The sequence below is a fragment of the Grus americana genome, chromosome Z (assembly GCF_028858705.1).
Source record: "Grus americana isolate bGruAme1 chromosome Z, bGruAme1.mat, whole genome shotgun sequence".
In the NCBI taxonomy this organism is placed as follows: Eukaryota; Metazoa; Chordata; class Aves; order Gruiformes; family Gruidae; genus Grus; species Grus americana.
The window spans coordinates 12,260,695-12,280,380 of NC_072891.1; the positions used below are offsets into that span (position 1 = coordinate 12,260,695).

The 19,686-nt window shown below is 48.1% G+C and overlaps 3 protein-coding genes across 4 annotated transcripts in view; 1 reads left to right on the plus strand and 2 right to left on the minus strand.

The window, feature by feature from the left end:
* LOC129199698 (unconventional myosin-VIIa-like) overlaps nucleotides 1-2,079 on the minus strand; it is a 16,590-nt gene extending 14,511 nt beyond the window's left edge. Inside the window, exons 1-3 of the mRNA XM_054810577.1 lie at nucleotides 1,923-2,079; nucleotides 1,787-1,852; nucleotides 1,575-1,705 (exon numbers count right to left, since the gene is read on the minus strand). Of these exons, the coding sequence (XP_054666552.1) occupies nucleotides 1,575-1,705; nucleotides 1,787-1,852; nucleotides 1,923-2,063 (338 nt within the window). The 5' untranslated portion in view covers nucleotides 2,064-2,079. The remainder of the gene's footprint in view (nucleotides 1-1,574; nucleotides 1,706-1,786; nucleotides 1,853-1,922) is intronic.
* Nucleotides 2,080-2,205: 126 nt separating this feature from the next.
* On the plus strand, nucleotides 2,206-16,355 carry ARHGEF39 (Rho guanine nucleotide exchange factor 39). Of its 2 annotated transcripts, XM_054810579.1 has the most exons (11): nucleotides 2,206-2,242; nucleotides 3,111-3,196; nucleotides 4,337-4,521; nucleotides 5,114-5,208; nucleotides 5,622-5,742; nucleotides 8,499-8,617; nucleotides 10,222-10,292; nucleotides 11,095-11,223; nucleotides 14,615-14,844; nucleotides 15,707-15,795; nucleotides 16,001-16,355. In XM_054810579.1, the coding sequence occupies exons 3-11, from the start codon at nucleotides 4,375-4,377 to the stop codon at nucleotides 16,014-16,016; spliced, it is 1,017 nt and encodes a 338-aa protein (XP_054666554.1). In that variant the 5' UTR covers nucleotides 2,206-2,242; nucleotides 3,111-3,196; nucleotides 4,337-4,374; the 3' UTR covers nucleotides 16,017-16,355. The 2 variants fall into 2 exon arrangements, with proteins under 2 accessions (XP_054666554.1, XP_054666556.1); XM_054810581.1 differs by lacking the exon at nucleotides 11,095-11,223.
* A 1,538-nt stretch (nucleotides 16,356-17,893) lies between these two features.
* Nucleotides 17,894-18,893, minus strand: MRPL17 (mitochondrial ribosomal protein L17). The gene is made up of 3 exons (XM_054810582.1): nucleotides 18,669-18,893; nucleotides 18,517-18,585; nucleotides 17,894-18,433 (listed from the first exon to the last, which is right to left on the minus strand). Exons 1-3 carry the CDS (start codon nucleotides 18,840-18,842, stop codon nucleotides 18,161-18,163), a joined length of 516 nt encoding a protein of 171 aa, XP_054666557.1. The 5' UTR covers nucleotides 18,843-18,893; the 3' UTR covers nucleotides 17,894-18,160.
* Nucleotides 18,894-19,686: the final 793 nt, after the last annotated feature.

The following is a 19,686-nucleotide window of genomic DNA, read 5'->3' on the forward strand; positions in this document are numbered from 1 at the left end:
AAGAAAAGCAAAGTCATCTCCAGGAGACCCAAGCGCTGTACCACAGCATACCCAGGCTGTGACTAACATCCGTTGGGACTGGGAAGGCAAGAGGAGCCAATGGAATTTGCAGCACAGGACAATTTGATTGCAATGAGTTTTTATCATGCCATCCAGACCTCCCAGACTACATTGGAGAGACCAAAGAGACCACAAAGAATAGAGCTTGGTGCGTCCCCATGCTATTCTGATGAACTGTGGTCTAACAGGAGTGAGTTCCTCCTCCCCTTCCATCCCAACTTTGCTCACATCAGATAATCTTACTAATGACTGTTTCACTGCTAAGTAGCGGAGAGCAAAACCATGAAGTTCCTGTGATAGCAACACATAAACCAGGTAACAGGGTTGCAGGATGCACAGGAGTAGATCAGACTTTCATCTCTGAGATCACAAACTGCTGACAGAAAACAATCAGACCACTGACTTCTTGGCAAACACCCTCGGGTTACTCTTTCTTGTCTTCCATCTCCCAAGACAAATACCATGACTGTTCTCCATCCCTAGAAGCCCTACCAGCAGCACCTCTTTCACCTGCTGACTCCCTGGCCGCCACTGCAATTTCGCTTTGTGAGAGCACTTCACGTAAAGCACAGGCACCTATGGCTTGCAGGCTAGAGAGATGAGTGGGGCTGGACCCTCAAGGTCACCTCCCAGTCCCACCACAACACTCACCAGTGATTCAGCAAGTCATTTCCACACCATGCAGACTGAAAATACTGATAAAATGATCAGAAGGCAAATATAAAGAGGAAATATTAAATCAAACAAGCTGGCAATTAACCATTTAAGCTGATATTTAAACTGTTCTCTACAATATCCTGAACAGGCAGTTGGTGTTTTGACGCTTTCTCCTTGATGCTGTTTGAAGCTTTCTCTGCCAGCTGATCCTATCTGCTGCCCTGCGCAATTTCAGCAGAACAATAGTGACATCATGGAGTGAAATGCTCATGACACTGGTACGCTCTTTGGTTACAAGAGCCCATTTTTTTCCCTCTAGTGCACAGAATTGCCCACAACAATAAGATTTTTCCCTGACCAGATTCCCAAAACTGTCATGGCAAAGAAGCTTCTGTTGTTCTGTCCCCTGCTTTTAGGTTACATATGGGAAGCTCCACTTTGGGGAAACAGGTCCCTTCCATTATGTACAACCTTTATTACAGCAGTTACAGTGGGACTTGTGAAGAGCACCCTATGGCCTTCCACAGAGCTGTTTAAATCTTCCAATGCCACATCCCTCCAGAAGCAAACCCGACATATTTAGCTGTGTTACTGGCATTGGTAGCTGAGTTGCTCCACAAAAGCCAGCTTTGTTTGCCATGCACCTCTGTTTGCAATCTGCCCGCTCTTCTGTCTGGACAGAGCGATGCATTGCAAGCGCAGCTGGCTTTGACTCACCAAGGGTGTGGGAGATGAGCTTCACCTGAAACTTTGATGGGGAGAGACCAGCGAGAGCTTGCTGGCAGCCACCTCAACCCCCACCTCTGCCTGGCTCCAGCAAGCCCCCAGCCCGGCCCGGACACCCACCCAGGCCTCACCTGATGACGACGCACTGGCTCTGGGGCCGGCCGCCCCGGCGGCCCAGCATGGCGTGGTAGGCCCGGTTGGCCACGGCGAAGATGTGGGGCGGCAGCGTGCCCGTCTCGTGGTGCTGGTACTGCTTGGAGACCTGGGGGGAAGCAGTGGCAGACAGGTGGTGAAGGGGCTGGGGGGTTGCGAGGCCCGGCCGGCGGGGGCCGCGAGAACTCACCTCTCTCCCGTACAGCGGCAGGGGCTGGAAGGGGTTCATGGCGACAAGGATGTCCCCGATGTCGGTCTGGTGGAGAGGGGAGAGCCTGTCAGCCGAGCGCCCGCCACCGCCCCCCTCCCCGGTCCCCGGCACTCACGTAGACCTGCTGCCGCAGGAACCGCTCCCGCAGCCCGCCCAGCAGCGCCGCCTCGTCCAGCTCCGCCAGCGCCGCCAGGTCCCCGGCCGCCTCGTCCCCGGCCGCCTCGGCCGGTGGGCGACGCTCTCCCAGCGACACCATGCCGTACCGCTCCCCGCGCCAGCGCCGCCGTCCGGCTGCCTGCCTGCCTGCCCGCCCACCCTCCCCGGCCCGGCCCGGCCCGGCCCCGCCCCGCCCCGCCCCGGCTCTCGCTCCGCCCCGGGACCGCCCGCCGAGGCGGGGCCGCCGTTTGAACGCGGGGCGGCGGCGAGGATCAGCAGGTAACGGGCGGCGGCAGGGGTGAGGAGGCGGTTCGGGCTGCGGATTTGATGGGTGCTATGAGGTCGGGGAGGGGGGCGCTTAGTCACCAGCCCGGAGCCCTCGTCCCGGAGCCTGAGGGGAGCGGGTGGGGTGGAGTGGCCGAGAGCTGGGGGCTGGGCTCGGCTCGGCTCGGCTCGGCTCGGCCCTGCCCTGCCCTGCCCTGCCCTGCCCTGCCCTGCTCTGCTCTGCTCTGCTCTGCTCTTCTGGAGGTCCTATTTCGGGTCTGGCGGCCTGGGGCACCCCGGAGCAGCGCCGAGCCGCCCCTCGGGTGGAAGGCCGCCCTACCGCGGTGGTGAGTCGGTTTAAAGTAGGCAGCGGGAGGGGGAGCAGATAAGAGCCGCCGTGAGGCCTGCGAGGCTGAACCTTCCTGCGCCCTCTTCCACAGCAGCTGCTGTCCTCGAGGTGGGACCTGGAGCTCTATGGCCCTTGGATCTGACCCACGAGGTGGTTAAGGCTTCTGAGACACATCAGGGGTGTCTATGCTGCAATAATAAAGGGAGTTTTCTGGAGGATGTTAAAAATGAGGATATCTAGAAATGTGGCAGAGAATGTTGCTAGCAGGGCATCATAAAATAGTTAACTTATGGAAGGGATTCAGTGGCTTCTACTGTGAGTCTGAGAAGAGAGAAGCAAGCTGGCATGCTTCACCTGTAGATGAAGTATTTTCCAGTCTGCCCATGGGCTCCGGACAACTCTTACCCTACAGACCTGAGACAGTTAGAATGTAATACATTTTGGGATAATGGGAGTGTTTGCACCGCTTTATGCAAGTGAGAGATGGTCAAACCTGGTGTAACTTTTTTTTTTTTAATTAATATTTGTTAAAAGAAATCGGGCTGCAACATGAAAATTATGGCTGTGACCTACCCTGGCTAAAGGCACTCTGCAAATGGTAGCCTTTTAGTCTGTTACTGGTGAGTACTTTGCAACTGCATGCTAACGCTAAGCTCCTGCATGGCATTCCCTGCAGTGCTGTCTCTCCATCCACAGAGGTGCCAGGCCTGCTCTGCCTTACCCAGACCTGGCCTCATCTAGGCTTGTTGTTGTGTCCTGAGCGAATGAGAGAAAAAAACCTCCACAGAAACTCCTGCTATTATAAAATACTGCGTGTGTCCCTCAGCTATATGACTGTTGCTAGCTCATTAAGTGAGTCTTGGTACTCATTTGCTGTGAAACTTTTGTTTCAGACATCAATTCAGATATCTGGAAGACAGCATTTGACAAATTCCCTTTTCCTTGACAACACATCTTTCTCTATTAGTATAGCTTCTCTGTGTGGAAGCCAGAATTTTTGTAGCTCAACTTCTATGGAAACTGCAGACTTCATGCCGTGGCAAGTGTGCAACAGCCTGCACTGCCTTTTGATCAAAAGGCAGAGCAATATTTATCCAGTACTCTGCTAACGCATACCTCTTTCCCTGAGAGAGGGCAATAAAAGAGTTTGTGTTCTTATCTGTAACAAACCCATGATGCTCTTGCAGAAAAGAAGAGCAGCAGGGAAGCTGCTTAATAGATGGACAGTGTGATTCACAGCAGTTGCTCAGTCTCTTATCTCCAAAACCACAAAACGCTGTTAGAAAATGAAAATGCAAACCACTTGCTTCTTGGAAACCTCTGTGGCAAAACAAGCAAGAGTGCTCCCTTTCCTTCTCTCTCTCTTTCTCCCCCTGACAAATCTTATGGCTGTTTTTTGCTCCTACCTGCAGTACCTCTTCCACCCATTAACTTCCTTGGGTTTGTTGAGAATTTTGCGTGAAGAATGGGGCATAGCACAGGAAGCAGCATTTGTGGGTGGGATTGTGCACTTGAGATTTGCTTACAGATATATTGTAATGTAGCGCTCTTGCTTTCATGGCCTGGTCTTTCTAATGCTGTTTCTGTTGATGCAGGGCTCTTGTACCTGTGGGTAGGAATGCAGAAGGAAATTGTTAATAATGGTTGCTGGCAATTAAATTCTCTTCTTTCATAATAAAGCGTAGAGTTTGTAGCTCGGAATCCTACCCTGTGGCATAGGTTGTGCATTTATTGTGTGTACATCTCTCTTGGCTCTTCAGGATCAGTTGCCTTTCTGAATATTAGCCCTGAGGCTGCCATGAGTGACTCGTCCCTGACGTTTCTGGCTGGAGCAAACACCGTGGAAGAGCAGAGAGCTCGCTGGGAGAGAAAGCGCAGCCGGACAGCCAAGGAGCTGCTGGAAACAGAACACAAATATCTTGAGCAGCTGGATTTGGTGGTCACAGTGAGTATTTTGGCCCCTTCTGATATGAAGGTACATTCAGGCAGCATGTATTTATTTTTGTTGTCATGGGGAAGGGTCAAGAACAAGACTTTGATACTTTCCTACTGCATGGTACAACTGCTGGGGCTGAAAGGACTTTTTTTATTGGTTTTCTTTTACCTCCTCTGTAATATCTGATAGCTCGTGGTTTTGTCTCCTTGGCTTTGGTCTGCACACAGACATACAATCAAAACTTAAAGCTGTATAGGGGATTCACCTTAAGATGCCTGAGATGTATGAAATGTAGGGGCACAGACAAGACAAAGATAGATTATGAACAAGGTGGTGAAAAACTAAGGCTATTTGAGTATTCCTAGATGCATCTGTCAGTGCTGTAGTGCTGTTCCATGTATTTACAGTTATGGTCAAAGTTACCATGAAGTCTTACATCTGATCAGAGATATCTTAGGTAGGCATTCACAATATTTGATATCCTTTCGAGCTAAAGAGTGTGCAGGCTGCAACTTCTTGCTTCTGCTGTGTTTCACGAATAACCTTTGAGTGACCTGTGAATTTTACCTGTTTGAAATTGTCTCTTTTTTTTCCTACTTAGTTCTTTGTGACCATTTTAAAGGCCAAAGGGACACTGAAGCCTGCTGTGTTGGAAACCATATTTGGACCCCTGGAATCCATATATTCGGCCAGCCAGTAAGTGAATACACTGATGTGATTCCTGTAATTATATGAGGAGGACACTATATTGATGAGAAAGTAAGCTTTCAGGAAATAAAGCTAACACCTTGTAAAACAGGCATTCATTTCTAGCACTGCTAGCCTTAGTGGCACTTGCAGGTGTACCCAGGAAACTGCTGATCTGTATCCACATATCCAGATGCCCACTTGCTCTCTAGATAGTGGTTTAAACCCAGTAATTCTGCTCCACAGTACTTTCAGGGGATGTTTCTGTAGCTGTGTGACCACCAAGCATGTATTTGGCACAGAAACTGGATGTGAGGTGGAGACTGACAAAGGAAGGTCAGCATAGGAGTGAACCAGAGGGAGCTGTGAAAATGCCATCAGTAAGGTACCCCTCACGAGCTATCTTTCCTCCTTGTGCACAGTGTTCTGTCGCTTCACCTGGAAAGAGGGAATTTGGGATCAGGATTGGAAAATTTCTGTCAGAATCTGGAGCTTTATGGCCACTACGTTGAGAATTTGGAGCAGGCAAATAAAACCTTGAAGGTAAATATCTCCTTTATTCTTCATATTCTTTCTTCCCTCTCTTTCTCCATTCTGTGAAACAGCTACATCCTTCTGTTTTTCTTCTGTCTCTGGAGTGATAATTTTTCTTCCTTTTTCTGGGCTGCTGCTATTTCCTCAGTCTTTCTTCCATAACAGAATGGTGACAACTTCTCTACTTATTTAGAGCTTCAAATTTTTGAAGCTTGTTTGAGGTGTTTGTATACATATATGTGTATGCTAAGCACAACTTTCCCAAACAGAGTTCTGTATTTACTCCCACTCTTCCTTGGCTGGCAAGCCTGGAGAGTTTGCAGTGGGAACACTAGGGGACAGTGGTCTCTTTCTGGCAATTATCTGGTCTCCTAGTCTTTCCCACTAAGACTAACTGTATCCTAACAGTGGGATTTCCTTTTTCTTCCCAATTTTTTTTCTATAGTAGAAGAAAAAAATTTCCTTCCCACTTACTTCTCCAAATATATCCTATCTTCCAAGAAATTTCAGGAGGATATATATTTTTTTCAAAGTCCTGACAGCTGTATCTGGAATTTAACCCACCCAACCTCCAGTTTTTGTCCGTGCTTGTTTCCAGCTGCAGGATGTACTGGGATGTTTTCCTTCTGTTCTGTTTGCATACATATATTCACACTTTTGATTTCCCAAGAGAAAAAAGCCATTTTGGATACTTGCCTTGAGGTGATGGGAATGCAGGGCTGCATTGATTTGTCTTGAAATGAGTGGCAAAAGCAACAGGTGGACTCCTTGTTTTCCTATCTGAGTCAACCTTCCTTTTTCTTCTTTATTTCCATTTGCTGAGTATACTAGCTTTATACTGCTGTGCAGTATAAAGCAGGGATGTCAAGGACAACAAGAAGGGCTTTTCCAAATACATCAGTAGCAAAAGGAAGACTGGGGAAAATGTGGGCTGCTGCTGAATGAGGTGGGTGCCTTGGAGATGGAGGATACAGGGAAGGTAGAGTTACTGAATGCCTTCTTTGCCTCAGCCTTTACTGCTAAGGCTGGCCCTCAGGAAACCTAGACCCTGGAGGTAGGAGAGAAGGTCTTGTGAAAGGAAGACCTTCCCTTGGTTGAGGAGGATCGGGTTAGAGAACATCTAGGCAATCTTGACATCCAGAAATCCATGGTCTAGATGGGATGCACCCACGAGTGCTCAGGGAGCTGGCAGATGTTATTGCTAGGCTGCTCTCAATCATCTTTGAAAGGTCATGGAGAACAGGAGAGGTGCCTCAGGACCAGAGGAAAGCCAGTGTCACTCCTGTCTTCAAAAAGGGCAAGAAGGAGGACCCAGGAAAGTACAGGTCAGTCAGCCTCACCTCCATCCCTGGAAAGGTGATGGAACAGCTCATTCAGGGGGTCATCTCTAAGCATGTGGAGGAGAAGAAGGTTATTGGGGGTGGTCAGCATGGATTCACCAAGGGGAGATCATGCCTGACCAATCTGATAGCCTTCTGTGATGGCATGACCAACTGGGTGGATGAGGGAAGAGCAGTGGATGTTGTCTACTTCAACTTCAGCAAGGCTTTTGACACCGTCTCTCATAACATCCTCGTTAGCAAGCTCAGGAAGCGTGGGTTGGATGAGCGGACAGTGAGGTGGGTTGAGAATTGGCTGAATGGCAGGGCTCAGAGGGTTGTGATAAGCGGCACAGAGTCTCGTTGGAGGCCTGTAGCTACTGGTGTGCCCCAGGGGTCAGGGCTTGGTCTGGTCTTATTCAACACACTCATCAGTGAGCTGGAGGAGGGGACAGAGTGAGTCCTTGCAAGTTTGCTGATGATACTAAGCTGGGAGGAGTGGCTGACACACCGGAAGGCTGCGCTGCCATTCAGCGAGATCTGGACAGGCTGGAGCGTTGGGTGGAGAGGAACCATATGAAATTCAACACAAGTGTAGGATCCTGCACCTAGGAAGGACCAACCCTAGGCACCAGTACAGGTTAGGGGGTGACCTGCTGGGAAGTAGCTCTGCAGAGAAGGACCTGGGAGTCCTGGTGGACAACAAGCTCTCCATGAGCCAGCAGTGTGCCCTTGTAGCCAAGAAGGCCAATGGTGCCTGGGGCACATTAAGAAGAGCACGGCCAGCAGGTCCAGGAAGGTTCTCCTCCCCCTCTACTCTGCCCTGGTGAGGCCACATCTGGAGTACTGTGTCCAGTTCTGGGTTCCTCAGTTCAAGACAGACAGGGAACTACTGGAGAGAGTCCAGTAGAGGGCTATGAGGATGATGAGGGGACTGGAGCATCTCTCGTATGAGGGAAGGCTGAGAGAGCTGGGGCTGTTTAGATTGGAGAAGAGAAGACTGAGAAGGGATCTTACCAATGCTTATAAATATCTAAAGGGTGGGTGTCAAGAGGATGGGGCCAGACTCTTTTCTATGGTGCCCAGTGACAGGACAAGGAGGTTGTGGAGTCTCCTTCTCTGGAGGTATTCAAAACCCACCTGGACGTGATCCTGTGCAATCTGCTCTAGGTGATCCTGCTCTAGCAGGGGGTTGGAGTAGATGATCTCCAGAGGTCCCTTCCAACCACTATTGTTCTGTGAATCTATGAAGAGGAGATATCGCTTCCATTGCCCACTGGGAAATGGTGGTCAGGAGAAGGGGAATTGCTTGCCCATGGCCACGAAAGAAGTTGTTGATGCTTGCATTTAGGACTGGAGTTTTAAGAGTTCCAAGCTCTGGTGCAGACTAGAGCACATATTTCTTTCTATAGACTCAAAGCTATATGCCCCTTCTGTTACACACAGGAGCAATTGGGGAAAAGTAAGTCATTCCGACGGTTTAAGAAACTCCAGGAGACTCGACCTCAGTTTCAAGGGAGGAAGCTAGAGGATCTGCTTCCTTTGCCCCTGCAGAGGTTGCACCAGTAAGTAACCAATTCTGAGTCTTCAAGATGTTAGTATGAGAGCGGAAAAAGGAACATAACATGTCTTGGTTGCTATGTGAGGTAAAGTTGCTTAATGTGTCCGAAAATCAGAGTGTATAAAGAGCCATGAAACAGACCTGAAGATGTGCCTGTAAAGTAGAATCAGTGTATGTGGATGGGAGATGATGCAGAGAGGTAGGTGTGCTTAGCCTTGGCTCCTGAGCCCTTTGTCTAGCTCTTGGGCAGAATGGAATTGGAGGCTTTTTATCATCTCAGTAAGCTACTGAAGTTGGGTCCTGAACAAAAGCAAGCTGTCTCAAGTGCTGCAGAAGTGGTGTTCTCTGCCAGAGATGGTATCGCTCTGCTTTTATGTGGGTTGCTGACCTGGAGCATTGTGACTCTCCTCTCCTGTAGATCATTGCTTTTGGAGAGAGAGGATGTTAATGAACTTGAGGCAGCTTTGCTCCCCTCTCTGGTTATCAGGGTCATATGCTTTCCTCAGATTCACTGCCTATCACAGTTGTCTGGGCCTGGACAGATCCAGTCTGGATCGCTGCATTCTCCCCTTTGAAGGGGCAGGCTGACCACACGAGGCAAGTGCTGCATGCACTCAAGGGCTGCCCTTTCTTGGGGAGGGTTTGTGGGTAATACAGAGCACGGGGAGTTTGCTAGGAACCCTGCTGCTGTTGCTATAGGTCAAGTAGCTGCTCTTCAACCATGCTCTTATCCACACTAAAGCAAATTTGAGAGATTGAGAGTCTTGTTTCTTTGAAAATAATTCAGTGAGCATACCACAGTCTTTCAGGTAGCTTTATGTAACCTTTTTAATCAGCTTAGCAGATATAAACATAAGGTTTCTTTTTACTGTAATCCTTTGGACCGTTCCTTTGAATTTCTAAAATAGCAGTATATTTTTTGCTGTCCAACTGTTTGGAAAAATGGTGGCTTTTTAACAGAAGGTCTTATTTTTTCATTAATCATCTCTTTCATGTTCAAGTTTCTTCAAAACTCTGTTAGATATACTGCAGATCATATGAATTCTGCAGTTTCGTGAATCTGTTCAATGTTGATATTTCTCTGGTCATTTCAGACTGAAAATAGTTTGACTTTATTGGGAGAAAGCATTTGCGGACATCTGATCCTTTCCGGTAAAGACTGGAGAGGAAAGAAGAAAAAGGCAGCTCCTATTCCTTATAGAAATGCCTTTATTTTCTTGTGTAGGCAGGAAACATATGGTATGAATGCTACCATTCAGACATAAAAAAAATACATAGTTCAAAGAGCAATTTGTGTGTTATTGAAGGCACTTTTTATGTGAATGCTAAGAGAGTCTCATGAACTTAAATAATATGTGAGGTTGCTTTTATTGAATTGCCAGGAAATGCCAAGGCTTGCAAATGTATAAAATACTTGGGTTAATTTAGTTGATAAATTTGAAGATAAAATGAATGTGATCGAAGAATTGTGACCAAAAGCTGCTTGGTTAGACTTAGAGGTGTGTAGCCCATCTCCTGGCAGAGTGTTGTTCATCGTTCTGTCACTAATAGGAGATGCTGCTGTTGCTGGTATCTTTTTGGGAAATAAACCTGCTCTCTCTGTCTTAGGTACAAGCACTTCTTCAGAGACCTGCTGGAGAACACCAGCCCAGACAGTGCTGAGTACCAGAAACTTGCAAGTATGATTCTACTTGTAGATGCTGGCACTTTGATCAGTGTCAGCCTCCTTGCTAATAATATTTGGATTCTCATCTTCTGTCTACTTCCACAGGAAGAAAAATCTTCTGTCTGGGGTTCTAGTGCATTACTATTTCCCTTCTCTATGTTGATCCAGATGTCCCTGAGAACACACTGGGAATAATAATGTGGAATAACTGGGAAAGTGGCCTAGGGGTTAGGTCAGAGAAATGGCAGCTCTAGTTTTAATGATGAGAGTGGTGAGGCACTGGAACAGGGTGCCCAGAGAAGCTGTGGATGCCCCATCCCTGGAAGTGTTCAAGGCCAGGTTGGATGGGGCTTTGGGCAACCTGGTCTAGTGGAGGGTGTCCCTGCCCATGGCAGGGGGGTTGGAACTAGGTGATCTTTGAGGTCCCTTCCAACCCAAACCATTGTGTGATTCTATTGGTCATGTGCCTCAATTTTCTAAGACAATTCATGTCCTTCATGCTATATGTACTAGCAGTTAACACAACTTGTGGGGCATTTTTTGTGTTTTTACTTCCAAATCCAGGAAATGATTCCTCTGTCTAATGTTTTGTTGGCAAATAAACGTTTTCTAGAACCACAGAAGTGTTGGTTGGAAAGAGGCCTCTGCAGGTCATCTAGTCCAATCTCCTGCTGAAATTACCGAATAAATCTGTCATTGATACTTGGTTTAAAACATTTGCTTCTTAATTTCATCTTATCTTTTCACAGCAAGATAGATAAGGCATAATACATACTCATTTGTGATAACCTCAGAATATGCTTCTATAATTCCAGAGGCTGTAAAATCCGTTTCTGAGGTATCTCAGTGGGTCCAAGACATCATTCATAAGAGAGAGAACTCATTGCAGCTACTTCGGGTTCAGAAACTGCTCAAAGGACAGAAGACCCAACTGTTGACTCCAGGTGGGTCTCTTTTAATTAAGAATTTTTTAGTAAGGATAAGCAGCAGCTTAATCGCCTGACATTCAGATAGCAGGAGCTGATCACATGTAGTCAGAAGGTTAGTCACAGGAACCCAAGGAAGTCAGGAGTGAAGTCCTGAGTGAGAATGAGAGAAAGACATTAAATAATTTTGGAAGAGTGTTAAGTAGCAGTGTTCTCCCTACTTCATAGATTTGAGGGTTAAGTGACCAAGCATTGTGTTGGTTTTTACCTTAAGCTTCATGGACTTCTGCTGTCACCCTCTACACGAGGAATCTTCTTTTATCTGCATGGTTAAACTGTGCCAGAAATCAGAGTATTTGTGTTGATAGCTGAGATATATAAAGTCACAGTCACTGACATGTGAACCCATCTAATTGGATAACAGGTTTCTTTAGGACCTCTTGTGTGTCTGAGTGTTCTCCGTGCCCAGAGCACACTCCAAGCTACATATGGAATACTATGAAAAATGTGTCCAGTCTGGGCAAACATGAAATGGTCACTTGGGGCTTCACCTGTGCCCTCACTAAACACTGCTGTTGCAGAGGTCATCTAGAAACAGTGCTGCAGCTGGAGAGGAGTGATAAAGTCAGTGTGTAAAGGTCTCTAAGGCACAGCTCCAGGTACTTGTGAATGTGGTTGTAATCCACATGTGGATTTTGGGGTGAAAAACAAACATACCCCAGTGGGATGGAGGAGAGAATCAGAAGGGTAAAAGTGAGGGAACTCGTGGGTTGAGATAAAACCAGTTTAACAGGTAAAACCAAAGCCATGCACAAGCAAAACAAAACAAGGAATTCATTCACCACCTCCCATTGGCAGGCAGGTGTTCAGCCATCTCCAGGAAAGCAGGGCTCTGTCATGCATAACAGTTACTTGGGAAGACAAATGCCATCACTCTGAACGTCCCCCCTCTTCCTTCTTCTTCCCCCAGCTTTATATGCTGAGCATGACATCATATGGTATGGAATATCTTTCTGGTCAGTTGGGGTCAGCTGTCACGGCTGTGTCCCCTCCCAGCTCCTTGTGCACCCCCAGCCCACTCACTGGTGGGGTGGTGTGAGGAGCAGAAAAGGCCTTGGCTCTGTGTAAGCACTGCTCAGCAGTAACAAAAACATCTCTGTATTGTCAACGCTGTTTTCAGCACAAATCCATAAACGTAGCCCCATACCAGCTACTATGAAGAAAATTAACTCTACCTCAGCCAAAACCCACACATGTAGGAAAAAAAGGTTATTTATCAGAGGTTATCATTCTCAAAGGTGCTCAATCAATGGGCAGATTAATTTACAATTCTCTTTCCCATTCTCAGAATCCTTTTGGTGATGCTAGCTGAAAGGGAGCTAACACAGCTGTGCTCTGTTCATACTGACCATGAGCATGTGTGGGAGTGCCTGGACACATTGGGGTAGTGCATTAGTTATCCTGAATGACAGAACTAATGAGATAATGTCCTGTCCTGTCCCGTCCCCAAAACAGGATAGCTAGACCAGAGATGGCCGTCATTTGAAAGCGTAGGGGCCAATCTTTTTTTTTGTCTGCAAATATTCTGAGACATGTAGTAGGACAAGTGTTGAGGGTCTATAGACACCTTTCCATTATCTAGTACAGATAATTGTGATGGTTGTATTTTCCATTAGCTGGAGTAAAATAGGCACTAATTTGATGAGAGAAGCAGAAAAGTAAGAGGGAGCTGGGGCTTCCTAGTCTTGGGCTAGCCTTCCAGAAACAAGCAAGCTTTTGAAGAACTGTTAAGATTGCATCCTGTTACAAGGAGGGAAGGTGAAAAAACATAATGCTATAGATTCAGTGAAAAGGGGTAGCTTTGGAGTTGGGCATCTCAAATTTCGCTGTGTCTCTGAGATGAGCTGTTCCCAATGAAAAGACACCCTGCTTTTCCTGCTGCCTTCCATGTATAGGGCAAATACCATCTTAGTCAGAACGTCCTACTTCACTTATCACACTGTTCTGTTATCCCTAGCTTTCCTAGGGATATTTCCTTGTCCCCCTTTCACAAGAATTTCCTAAATCATGTTCCTTAGGGAATCCTGAACGCAGATCTGTATCCCAACACTTCCAGCACAGTCCAGCTCCGACTGTATGCCAGGGAGTCTAATCACACCTCAGCCAGAGGGAAATGGTTCCCAGTCAAGCTGTGTGCTGCTGACACCTTCCTTCCATTTGTTCTTTAAACTTGGACTGATTCCTGCACCTCACCCTTCTCTTTCTGTTTCTTATTCAGATAAGAGGAGTGGTTCCTGTGGAGTAAGCTCAGCAGGAAGTCAATTGCCTCTGTGTTTTGTGAGTGTAGAACACTAAGAAAGACACAACCAATAATTAAAACAAAATTGTATTGTTTTCTAAAAAGTACTTACTAGCTCAGCCAGAAGCCAAGGTATGAAAAAGCGTGGCTGAAATTCTTTGGCAGGTGTTTTCCTGACCAGGCCAGATGGCAATACCTTACTGTGGCTTTAAATTTTTATAAATAATCTTCTTACTGGCAGGTATTTTCATAATTCCCATGAGTTGATGGCTATCTTGTACCATAATCCTTCTAGTTGGAGGCACTGCTTTAATCATTCCATTTTGTGTAGATGCCATTTTTTTTTATTGCTGCTTACAGCTATGTTTTTCAAACTTCTTATTTTTTTCTTGCTGATGTCTCTGCCTTTTATTTTATTGCAATTCATTTTATGGGTGGATTACACTGGACCCTGTTCTGTAAGAGAAGATTGATAAGGTTGCCTACTCAGATCTTCCTTTTAATGTGTTGTTTTGTATCCTCTTTGCTTTCTTTTCATTAGAGCACTAATCTGCATTCTGTAACCTGTTAACTGCTGCAGGTCTGTATATAGTTAGATGACCTGTGAAATTATGTATTTCTTTTAATTGGTGTCACACACAAGGAAATAAAATAGGGGGAAAAACAATGCATGTCCAAAGCTTAGGCTAACTTCTATTTCACCACTAATAACAACCAACTGGGCAACACAGTTTAAGATAGTTCATGGTATGTTTTCCAAAGGCTTATGTTAATTTAAAGGTATGCATACCATTTTCAAACCATGTTTTTGTTCTCGTTTCTTTAAACAGACTTGCATAGAATAATATCCTCTTAATTTACATACTAGATTTATAAAAACTTCAGTTTGCTCCTCATATACTAGCAGTTTTGGGCTGATGACTGTTCCTGCATGTGTGCTCTCAGTGCTGGTGAGCTGGCCCGTGGATACTCAGTGCCTTCTGGTGGCTGGAATTGATGCAGCACCTGGTAACCTACAAGGGCAGCTCACTGTGTTCCTGTTTGTCTCACTGCATCCTTTTTTCGACAATGACGATCTTACAACTGTCTTTATTTCCCTTGCATGCCTAGGGCGCTGGTATATCCGGGAAGGCTGGCTTCTGGTGGTGCCTTCAAAGGGAGAAGAACTGAAGCGCAGGATGTTCTTCCTTTTTTCTGATATCTTTATTTCAACAAAGCCCTGCCACCCACTGCACCCGCTGAATTCGAACAAATTGGCATGCCAGGCTGTCTACCTGCTTCACCAGTGCATAGTGGATAAAGTGTTTGGCCACACCCAGAGCCAGGGAGGGCTCCTCAGTGTAAGTCTTCTCTCTTCTGCCTGGCAGAAGCATCAAGTGGAGTCAGACTTGCAAAGCAGGTCTCTAGCTGTCTCAACAGGACTGAGATGATGAGAGTGGTGACAATGGTAAATGCAATGAACTAGTCTGAATTAGGGCAACCCTTCTTGAGTGATGTAGGTCCTTCTCCCTTTGTGGTGTAGTCCCTGCCAAGCACTTTGGGGTACAGGTTGCTCCTCAGGTGAGGAGGGTCCAATAAGACTGACATGGCCTCATCAGAGCCAGAGGGGACAGCTCTACAGTCATGTGACAATGAATGTGAAGCATTACATTGACTGTGGACTGAGCTCATAGAAAACCCTGAAAAAGAATGCGAAAAGATGCGGGTATTATCACAACAGAGATCACTTGTGCATCTAATTCCCCGAGGGCTGTGGGGTCTTTGACTGGGACTGATACCTTAGGCAGGGGTTTCAAGTTCAGGTCTTCCTAGGTTGCAGCACCTGGTGGCTGTGTTAGCTCATTCCTTGTCAGCTATGACAGGGAAGATCTTTGGGCAAGCTCTGATCTGTAGATGGTGGTAGTGGAAGGACCTCTAGGGGCAGCTTGGAATACAGGAGAAAACTGTATGAAGAGCTGCTGAGAACTGTAATTGCCCACTTCCAAACACCCTATTAAGTCAAAGTGAGCTGTCATCTGTGGCTGGAAGGAATGGACGAGACTGGCACTTGCTCTGTACCATCCAGAAGCCTCTGGCTTCTCTCAGTGCCAATGTTAAGCATGCAGGGCTGAGCTGAGTTCAGTGGTGATGGCTCTCCTTTTATCAGAGTTGCTGCCTTGGCAAGGAATGCCAAAGTGGCACCAGATTCTGTTTGCCTTTCAGCTTTCCTTTCCACACAAGACACTGTTGTTGATGTCCAGTGACCAACAAGATATTAATGACTGGTATCGGAGTCTCACAGCCGCAGTCAGGTAGGCCTCTGTTTTCCAGAGGTGGAAGGGGCTGAGGGAAGGTGGCAGAACGTAAAAATGATCATATGGAGCTGTGTATTTGCATGGATTACATGGTTCTAAGGCTGACAGAAGAGCTGAGTCTGGCAGCCAGGATACAAGGGAATTATAGTAAGAACAGATTTCATGTATTAACAGTGAATTCCCCTTTTGTTTTTCTCTACAGGCAGCTGAAAGCCTGACCCACCCGAGTACAAGACAGACTGGGAGGACATCCACACCTCCTGGCAGAAGCCTACACCACCTCAGGGAATGTTCCAGGATGTATAGTAGGAAAATCGCATTTAGAGGGACTACGCACCACACTTGTGAGATTATGAATGCTTTGTCAGCTGTCCTAATCTTAATACAGATACTGCAAAAAATAGGGATGCACACCTAAGGATTTGTATATAAAGAATCTCTATGAAGACTTTTCCCCAACTTGGCTTAGCAGCTTCTAGTTTTTCTGTACTTTTTTTCCTCAGATGATTAATCTAAGGACAAGCAGAAGACAGCCTGATTTGCTTCCCCTCATTAAATGTTTTTATCCAACTTTCTAGTATGTCTACCTGCTCTTTCTTCTGGGTCCTTTGATCAAAATGGGCATTTTGGATAACATGGGTGTAACACTATTTTCAGCTACTGCTACAGGGCCACAGCCATCTTCCTCCCTTGATGTATTTTTATCATTCATATCCTTGAGTTTTCTACCAAAACAGTTTGACAGTTATTGTCCCTCCTCCTTTAAGAAAGTGACAGGTGGGCAGATCAAGAGAAAATGATTCAGTGGTTAAAATCCTACCTCTCGGTTTCTCATCAGTCCTACCAAAAAGCTGATCTGCTGAACTATCTGAAATAAATTGGTAGGTAACATAGACTTATGCTTATCAAACGGCATTCACGTTTCTAGTCAGAATCCTAAGAGAATCCTTGCCTTTGCCTGCAAGGTATGCAGTAGCCTTATCACTTTGAAATGCCACAGTGAAAAGCTTGGGCAGCACCTCCACTCCTGAAGCACAGGGAAAATCTCCAGAGAGCTACAGTCAGCATTCTTTGTCATCGGTCACTGGCAACATGCTAGGGTTCACTTTACTAGGATGAAAGACCAATTTAAGGAAGAAACACAGATCGGGTATTATTCTTGAGTATTTCATTAAAGCCTCAATGTGGACTTTTAATAGTGGAAGCTCTGCAGCAATAGCAGTTTGGTTCATCTCCTCTACTGAGGGAGAAAACATCTGTTTGAAAAAGATGCTAGGTCAACTGCACAGAGGACAATTTCAAGGTCATTAGAAACATAAAGATTAAGGTCTGAACACTGACTTTTTAGTAGTTTGCCTGTTTTTTCTTCTTCCTTATACAGTGCCACACATCTTAAATTACTCACTGTAATTCATTAGAACAGATGTGGTACTGTGTAAGTGTCGTGAAGAGAGAATTACCAAGTTCTTTAACACCACTTGTGGTTTGCTTTTTTGGGGGTTTTTGGTCATTCCATACAGCTCACTACATAGCATCACTTATTTAAGTTTGTGAAACCTGGGAGGGAGGAACACAACATGTTGCTGGGTTTTTTTTCACTCAGAAGCTACAGCTAGGACTTTCAAGCACGAGCTGTACTTAAAATCCAAGTTTCTTATCTCTCTGTAGGTATATCACTCTCTGAAGAAGTTGTGCTACTATCCCATTTTTGTTCAAACAGGGTAATACAGAGATTTCTTGCAACCCTACACCTGAGGCGCCTACCAAGCTCTGTAGAGATGACTATTATTCCTGCCCACATTGCCTCATGATAACACAAGTCCCTTTGCTACTGCCTCTTTTACAACTTAACTCAACGCTACCATCCTGTTTGCATTCAGTGCTTCTGAAATAGCAAAACTAATTTGATTCTTCACTTAATTTCCTGCCCTGAAAGGCTGTACACTAGCTTCTAGAAAACAGTGTAGCTCTGTCACAGTGGAGGTGCTTCCCCAGAGAGCAGGGCTGTTGGACCAGAAGATGCAACAAACATGGTCTTTGCCAGAGTAAGTTACTAACTCACGTGCATAGGAATATAATCCAAATAGAAGCAAACTCACTTTCTGAACAGAGTTTATTTACACAGAGAGTATCAACCATTAGGGCTCCCAGCTTGATTTCCTTCTCTTGCTGAGTCTGTATTCAAACCACAGGAAGAAGCAAGTAAACAGTAAGCTTGTGCCCCCGTCATGGCAATTCAAAGTTAGTAATCAACCTTCAGACCTCCTGGGACATCTTCCACTCCTGTGCTCTGGGACAGCAACAAGCTGGCCGCTGCACGAGCAGCTCACACCAAGCCCCGTGCCCGGGCAGAGGGGGATACCTAAACAGGGGTGCCCTCGGGAGCCTGCAGGGCTGCTGCCTGCTGCATGTCCTCCCGGTAGCCCTTCAGGAGCTGGTTGAGCAGCGTCTTCTCGGTGTCACGGCGCGGGCGGATGAGTGGTGGGAAGGGGTTCCCCTTGAGCTCGATGACCGCCATTTTGGCGCGGTCAAGGCCATCCCGGTTGGGGATATGCAGCAGGCGGGTGTAGCTGCCGGGGTGGGGCTGGAACCGGGGCGCCAGCACCTTGAACAGCTTGTGGATGAGGTCCTTCTCCTGCGGGGCAGCACGGTCAGCTCCACCATCGGGGCTGCGGCGGGGGGGGGGGGGCAGCGAGGGATTTGGGAGAGGGTACTTACCGTCAGCCAGAAATTCGCCATGCGCATGGCGCGCTCGTTGGTGTCCCCCAGCTTGGCGTACTCGATGAGCTGCGGGGAGGAAGTTGGCAGAGCCGTTAGGCGCCCTTACCGTCCGCAACCTCCGCCCCGCCCGGTCGGGCCCGGCTGCTCACCCGCTCGGCGTAACCCTGCATCTCGTCGGCGCGCGCCCAGGGCGCCTCGATGCGCTCATGCCGCACCAGCGCCGTCACCAGGTTGCGCAGCAGGTCGAGGCGCGAGCGCGGGCCCAGCCCCAACCGCCGGTGCACGCGCCCGTGCGAGATGGCGCTGGCCACCGACAGCCTCATCTCGCCGCCCGCCCGCCCCAGCCGCCGCCGCCGCGGGGCACCATGGGAGGCACCTCCCGGCAGTCCCTGCGCGCCGCGCAGCACGCCGGGAGTTGTAGTTCGCCCCACCCGCTGGCACGACACACAGCTGCTGCACTGAGACAGTGAGAGGGCCGCCGCCGGGCTCGGCAGGGAGAGGATCCCGGAGCCGCGTCCGAGAGGTCTGAATGAGGCGGGGAAGCCGGGCTCGGCCCGGCAGAAAGGGCCCAGCTGGCTCCCCGGCCTCCCGCGGACGTATTCGCCGCATGGCAGTGACGTCCACAGTGCGCAGGCGCAATGGCGTCGGCTCGCCGCTGGGGGGCATCCTGGGCGAGGGCGAGCCGCGCGGCATGCCGGGAGGTGTAGTTCCGCGGCCCCGCGGGGCCCGCCGCCATCTCCCGCAGCGGTGGGGTCCTGTCCCGCCGCAGCCAGCCCGGCGGTGGAACGGCCTCGTGGCTGTCTCCGCGGCATTGGGGTTGCTCTCGGAGCGAGGCCGTGGCAGGCAGGGTGGGCTCTGAGGGGAGGAAGGAGAGTGGTCGGCCTCCCTGCTGCCCCTGACCGCAGCTGGGGCGCGGTGGTGGGACACCGACCTCACAGGATGCTGCTGGGGCTGCGGGGAGGAGCTCAGCCAGGCGCGAAGGGCAGGCGAGGCCTACCAGGGCCTTTGTCTTATTCCCCCTTTTTCCCCAGAACCGGTGGCGGGATGCCACAGGAGCACCGGACCCCCGTATCACATCCCCGGGCTGTGCAGAAGCTGCACGGGATGGCAGCGTGCGGTAAGGCTGCTGAGCCCAGTGTCATGCAGCCCTCGTGGGGTGCTGGAACC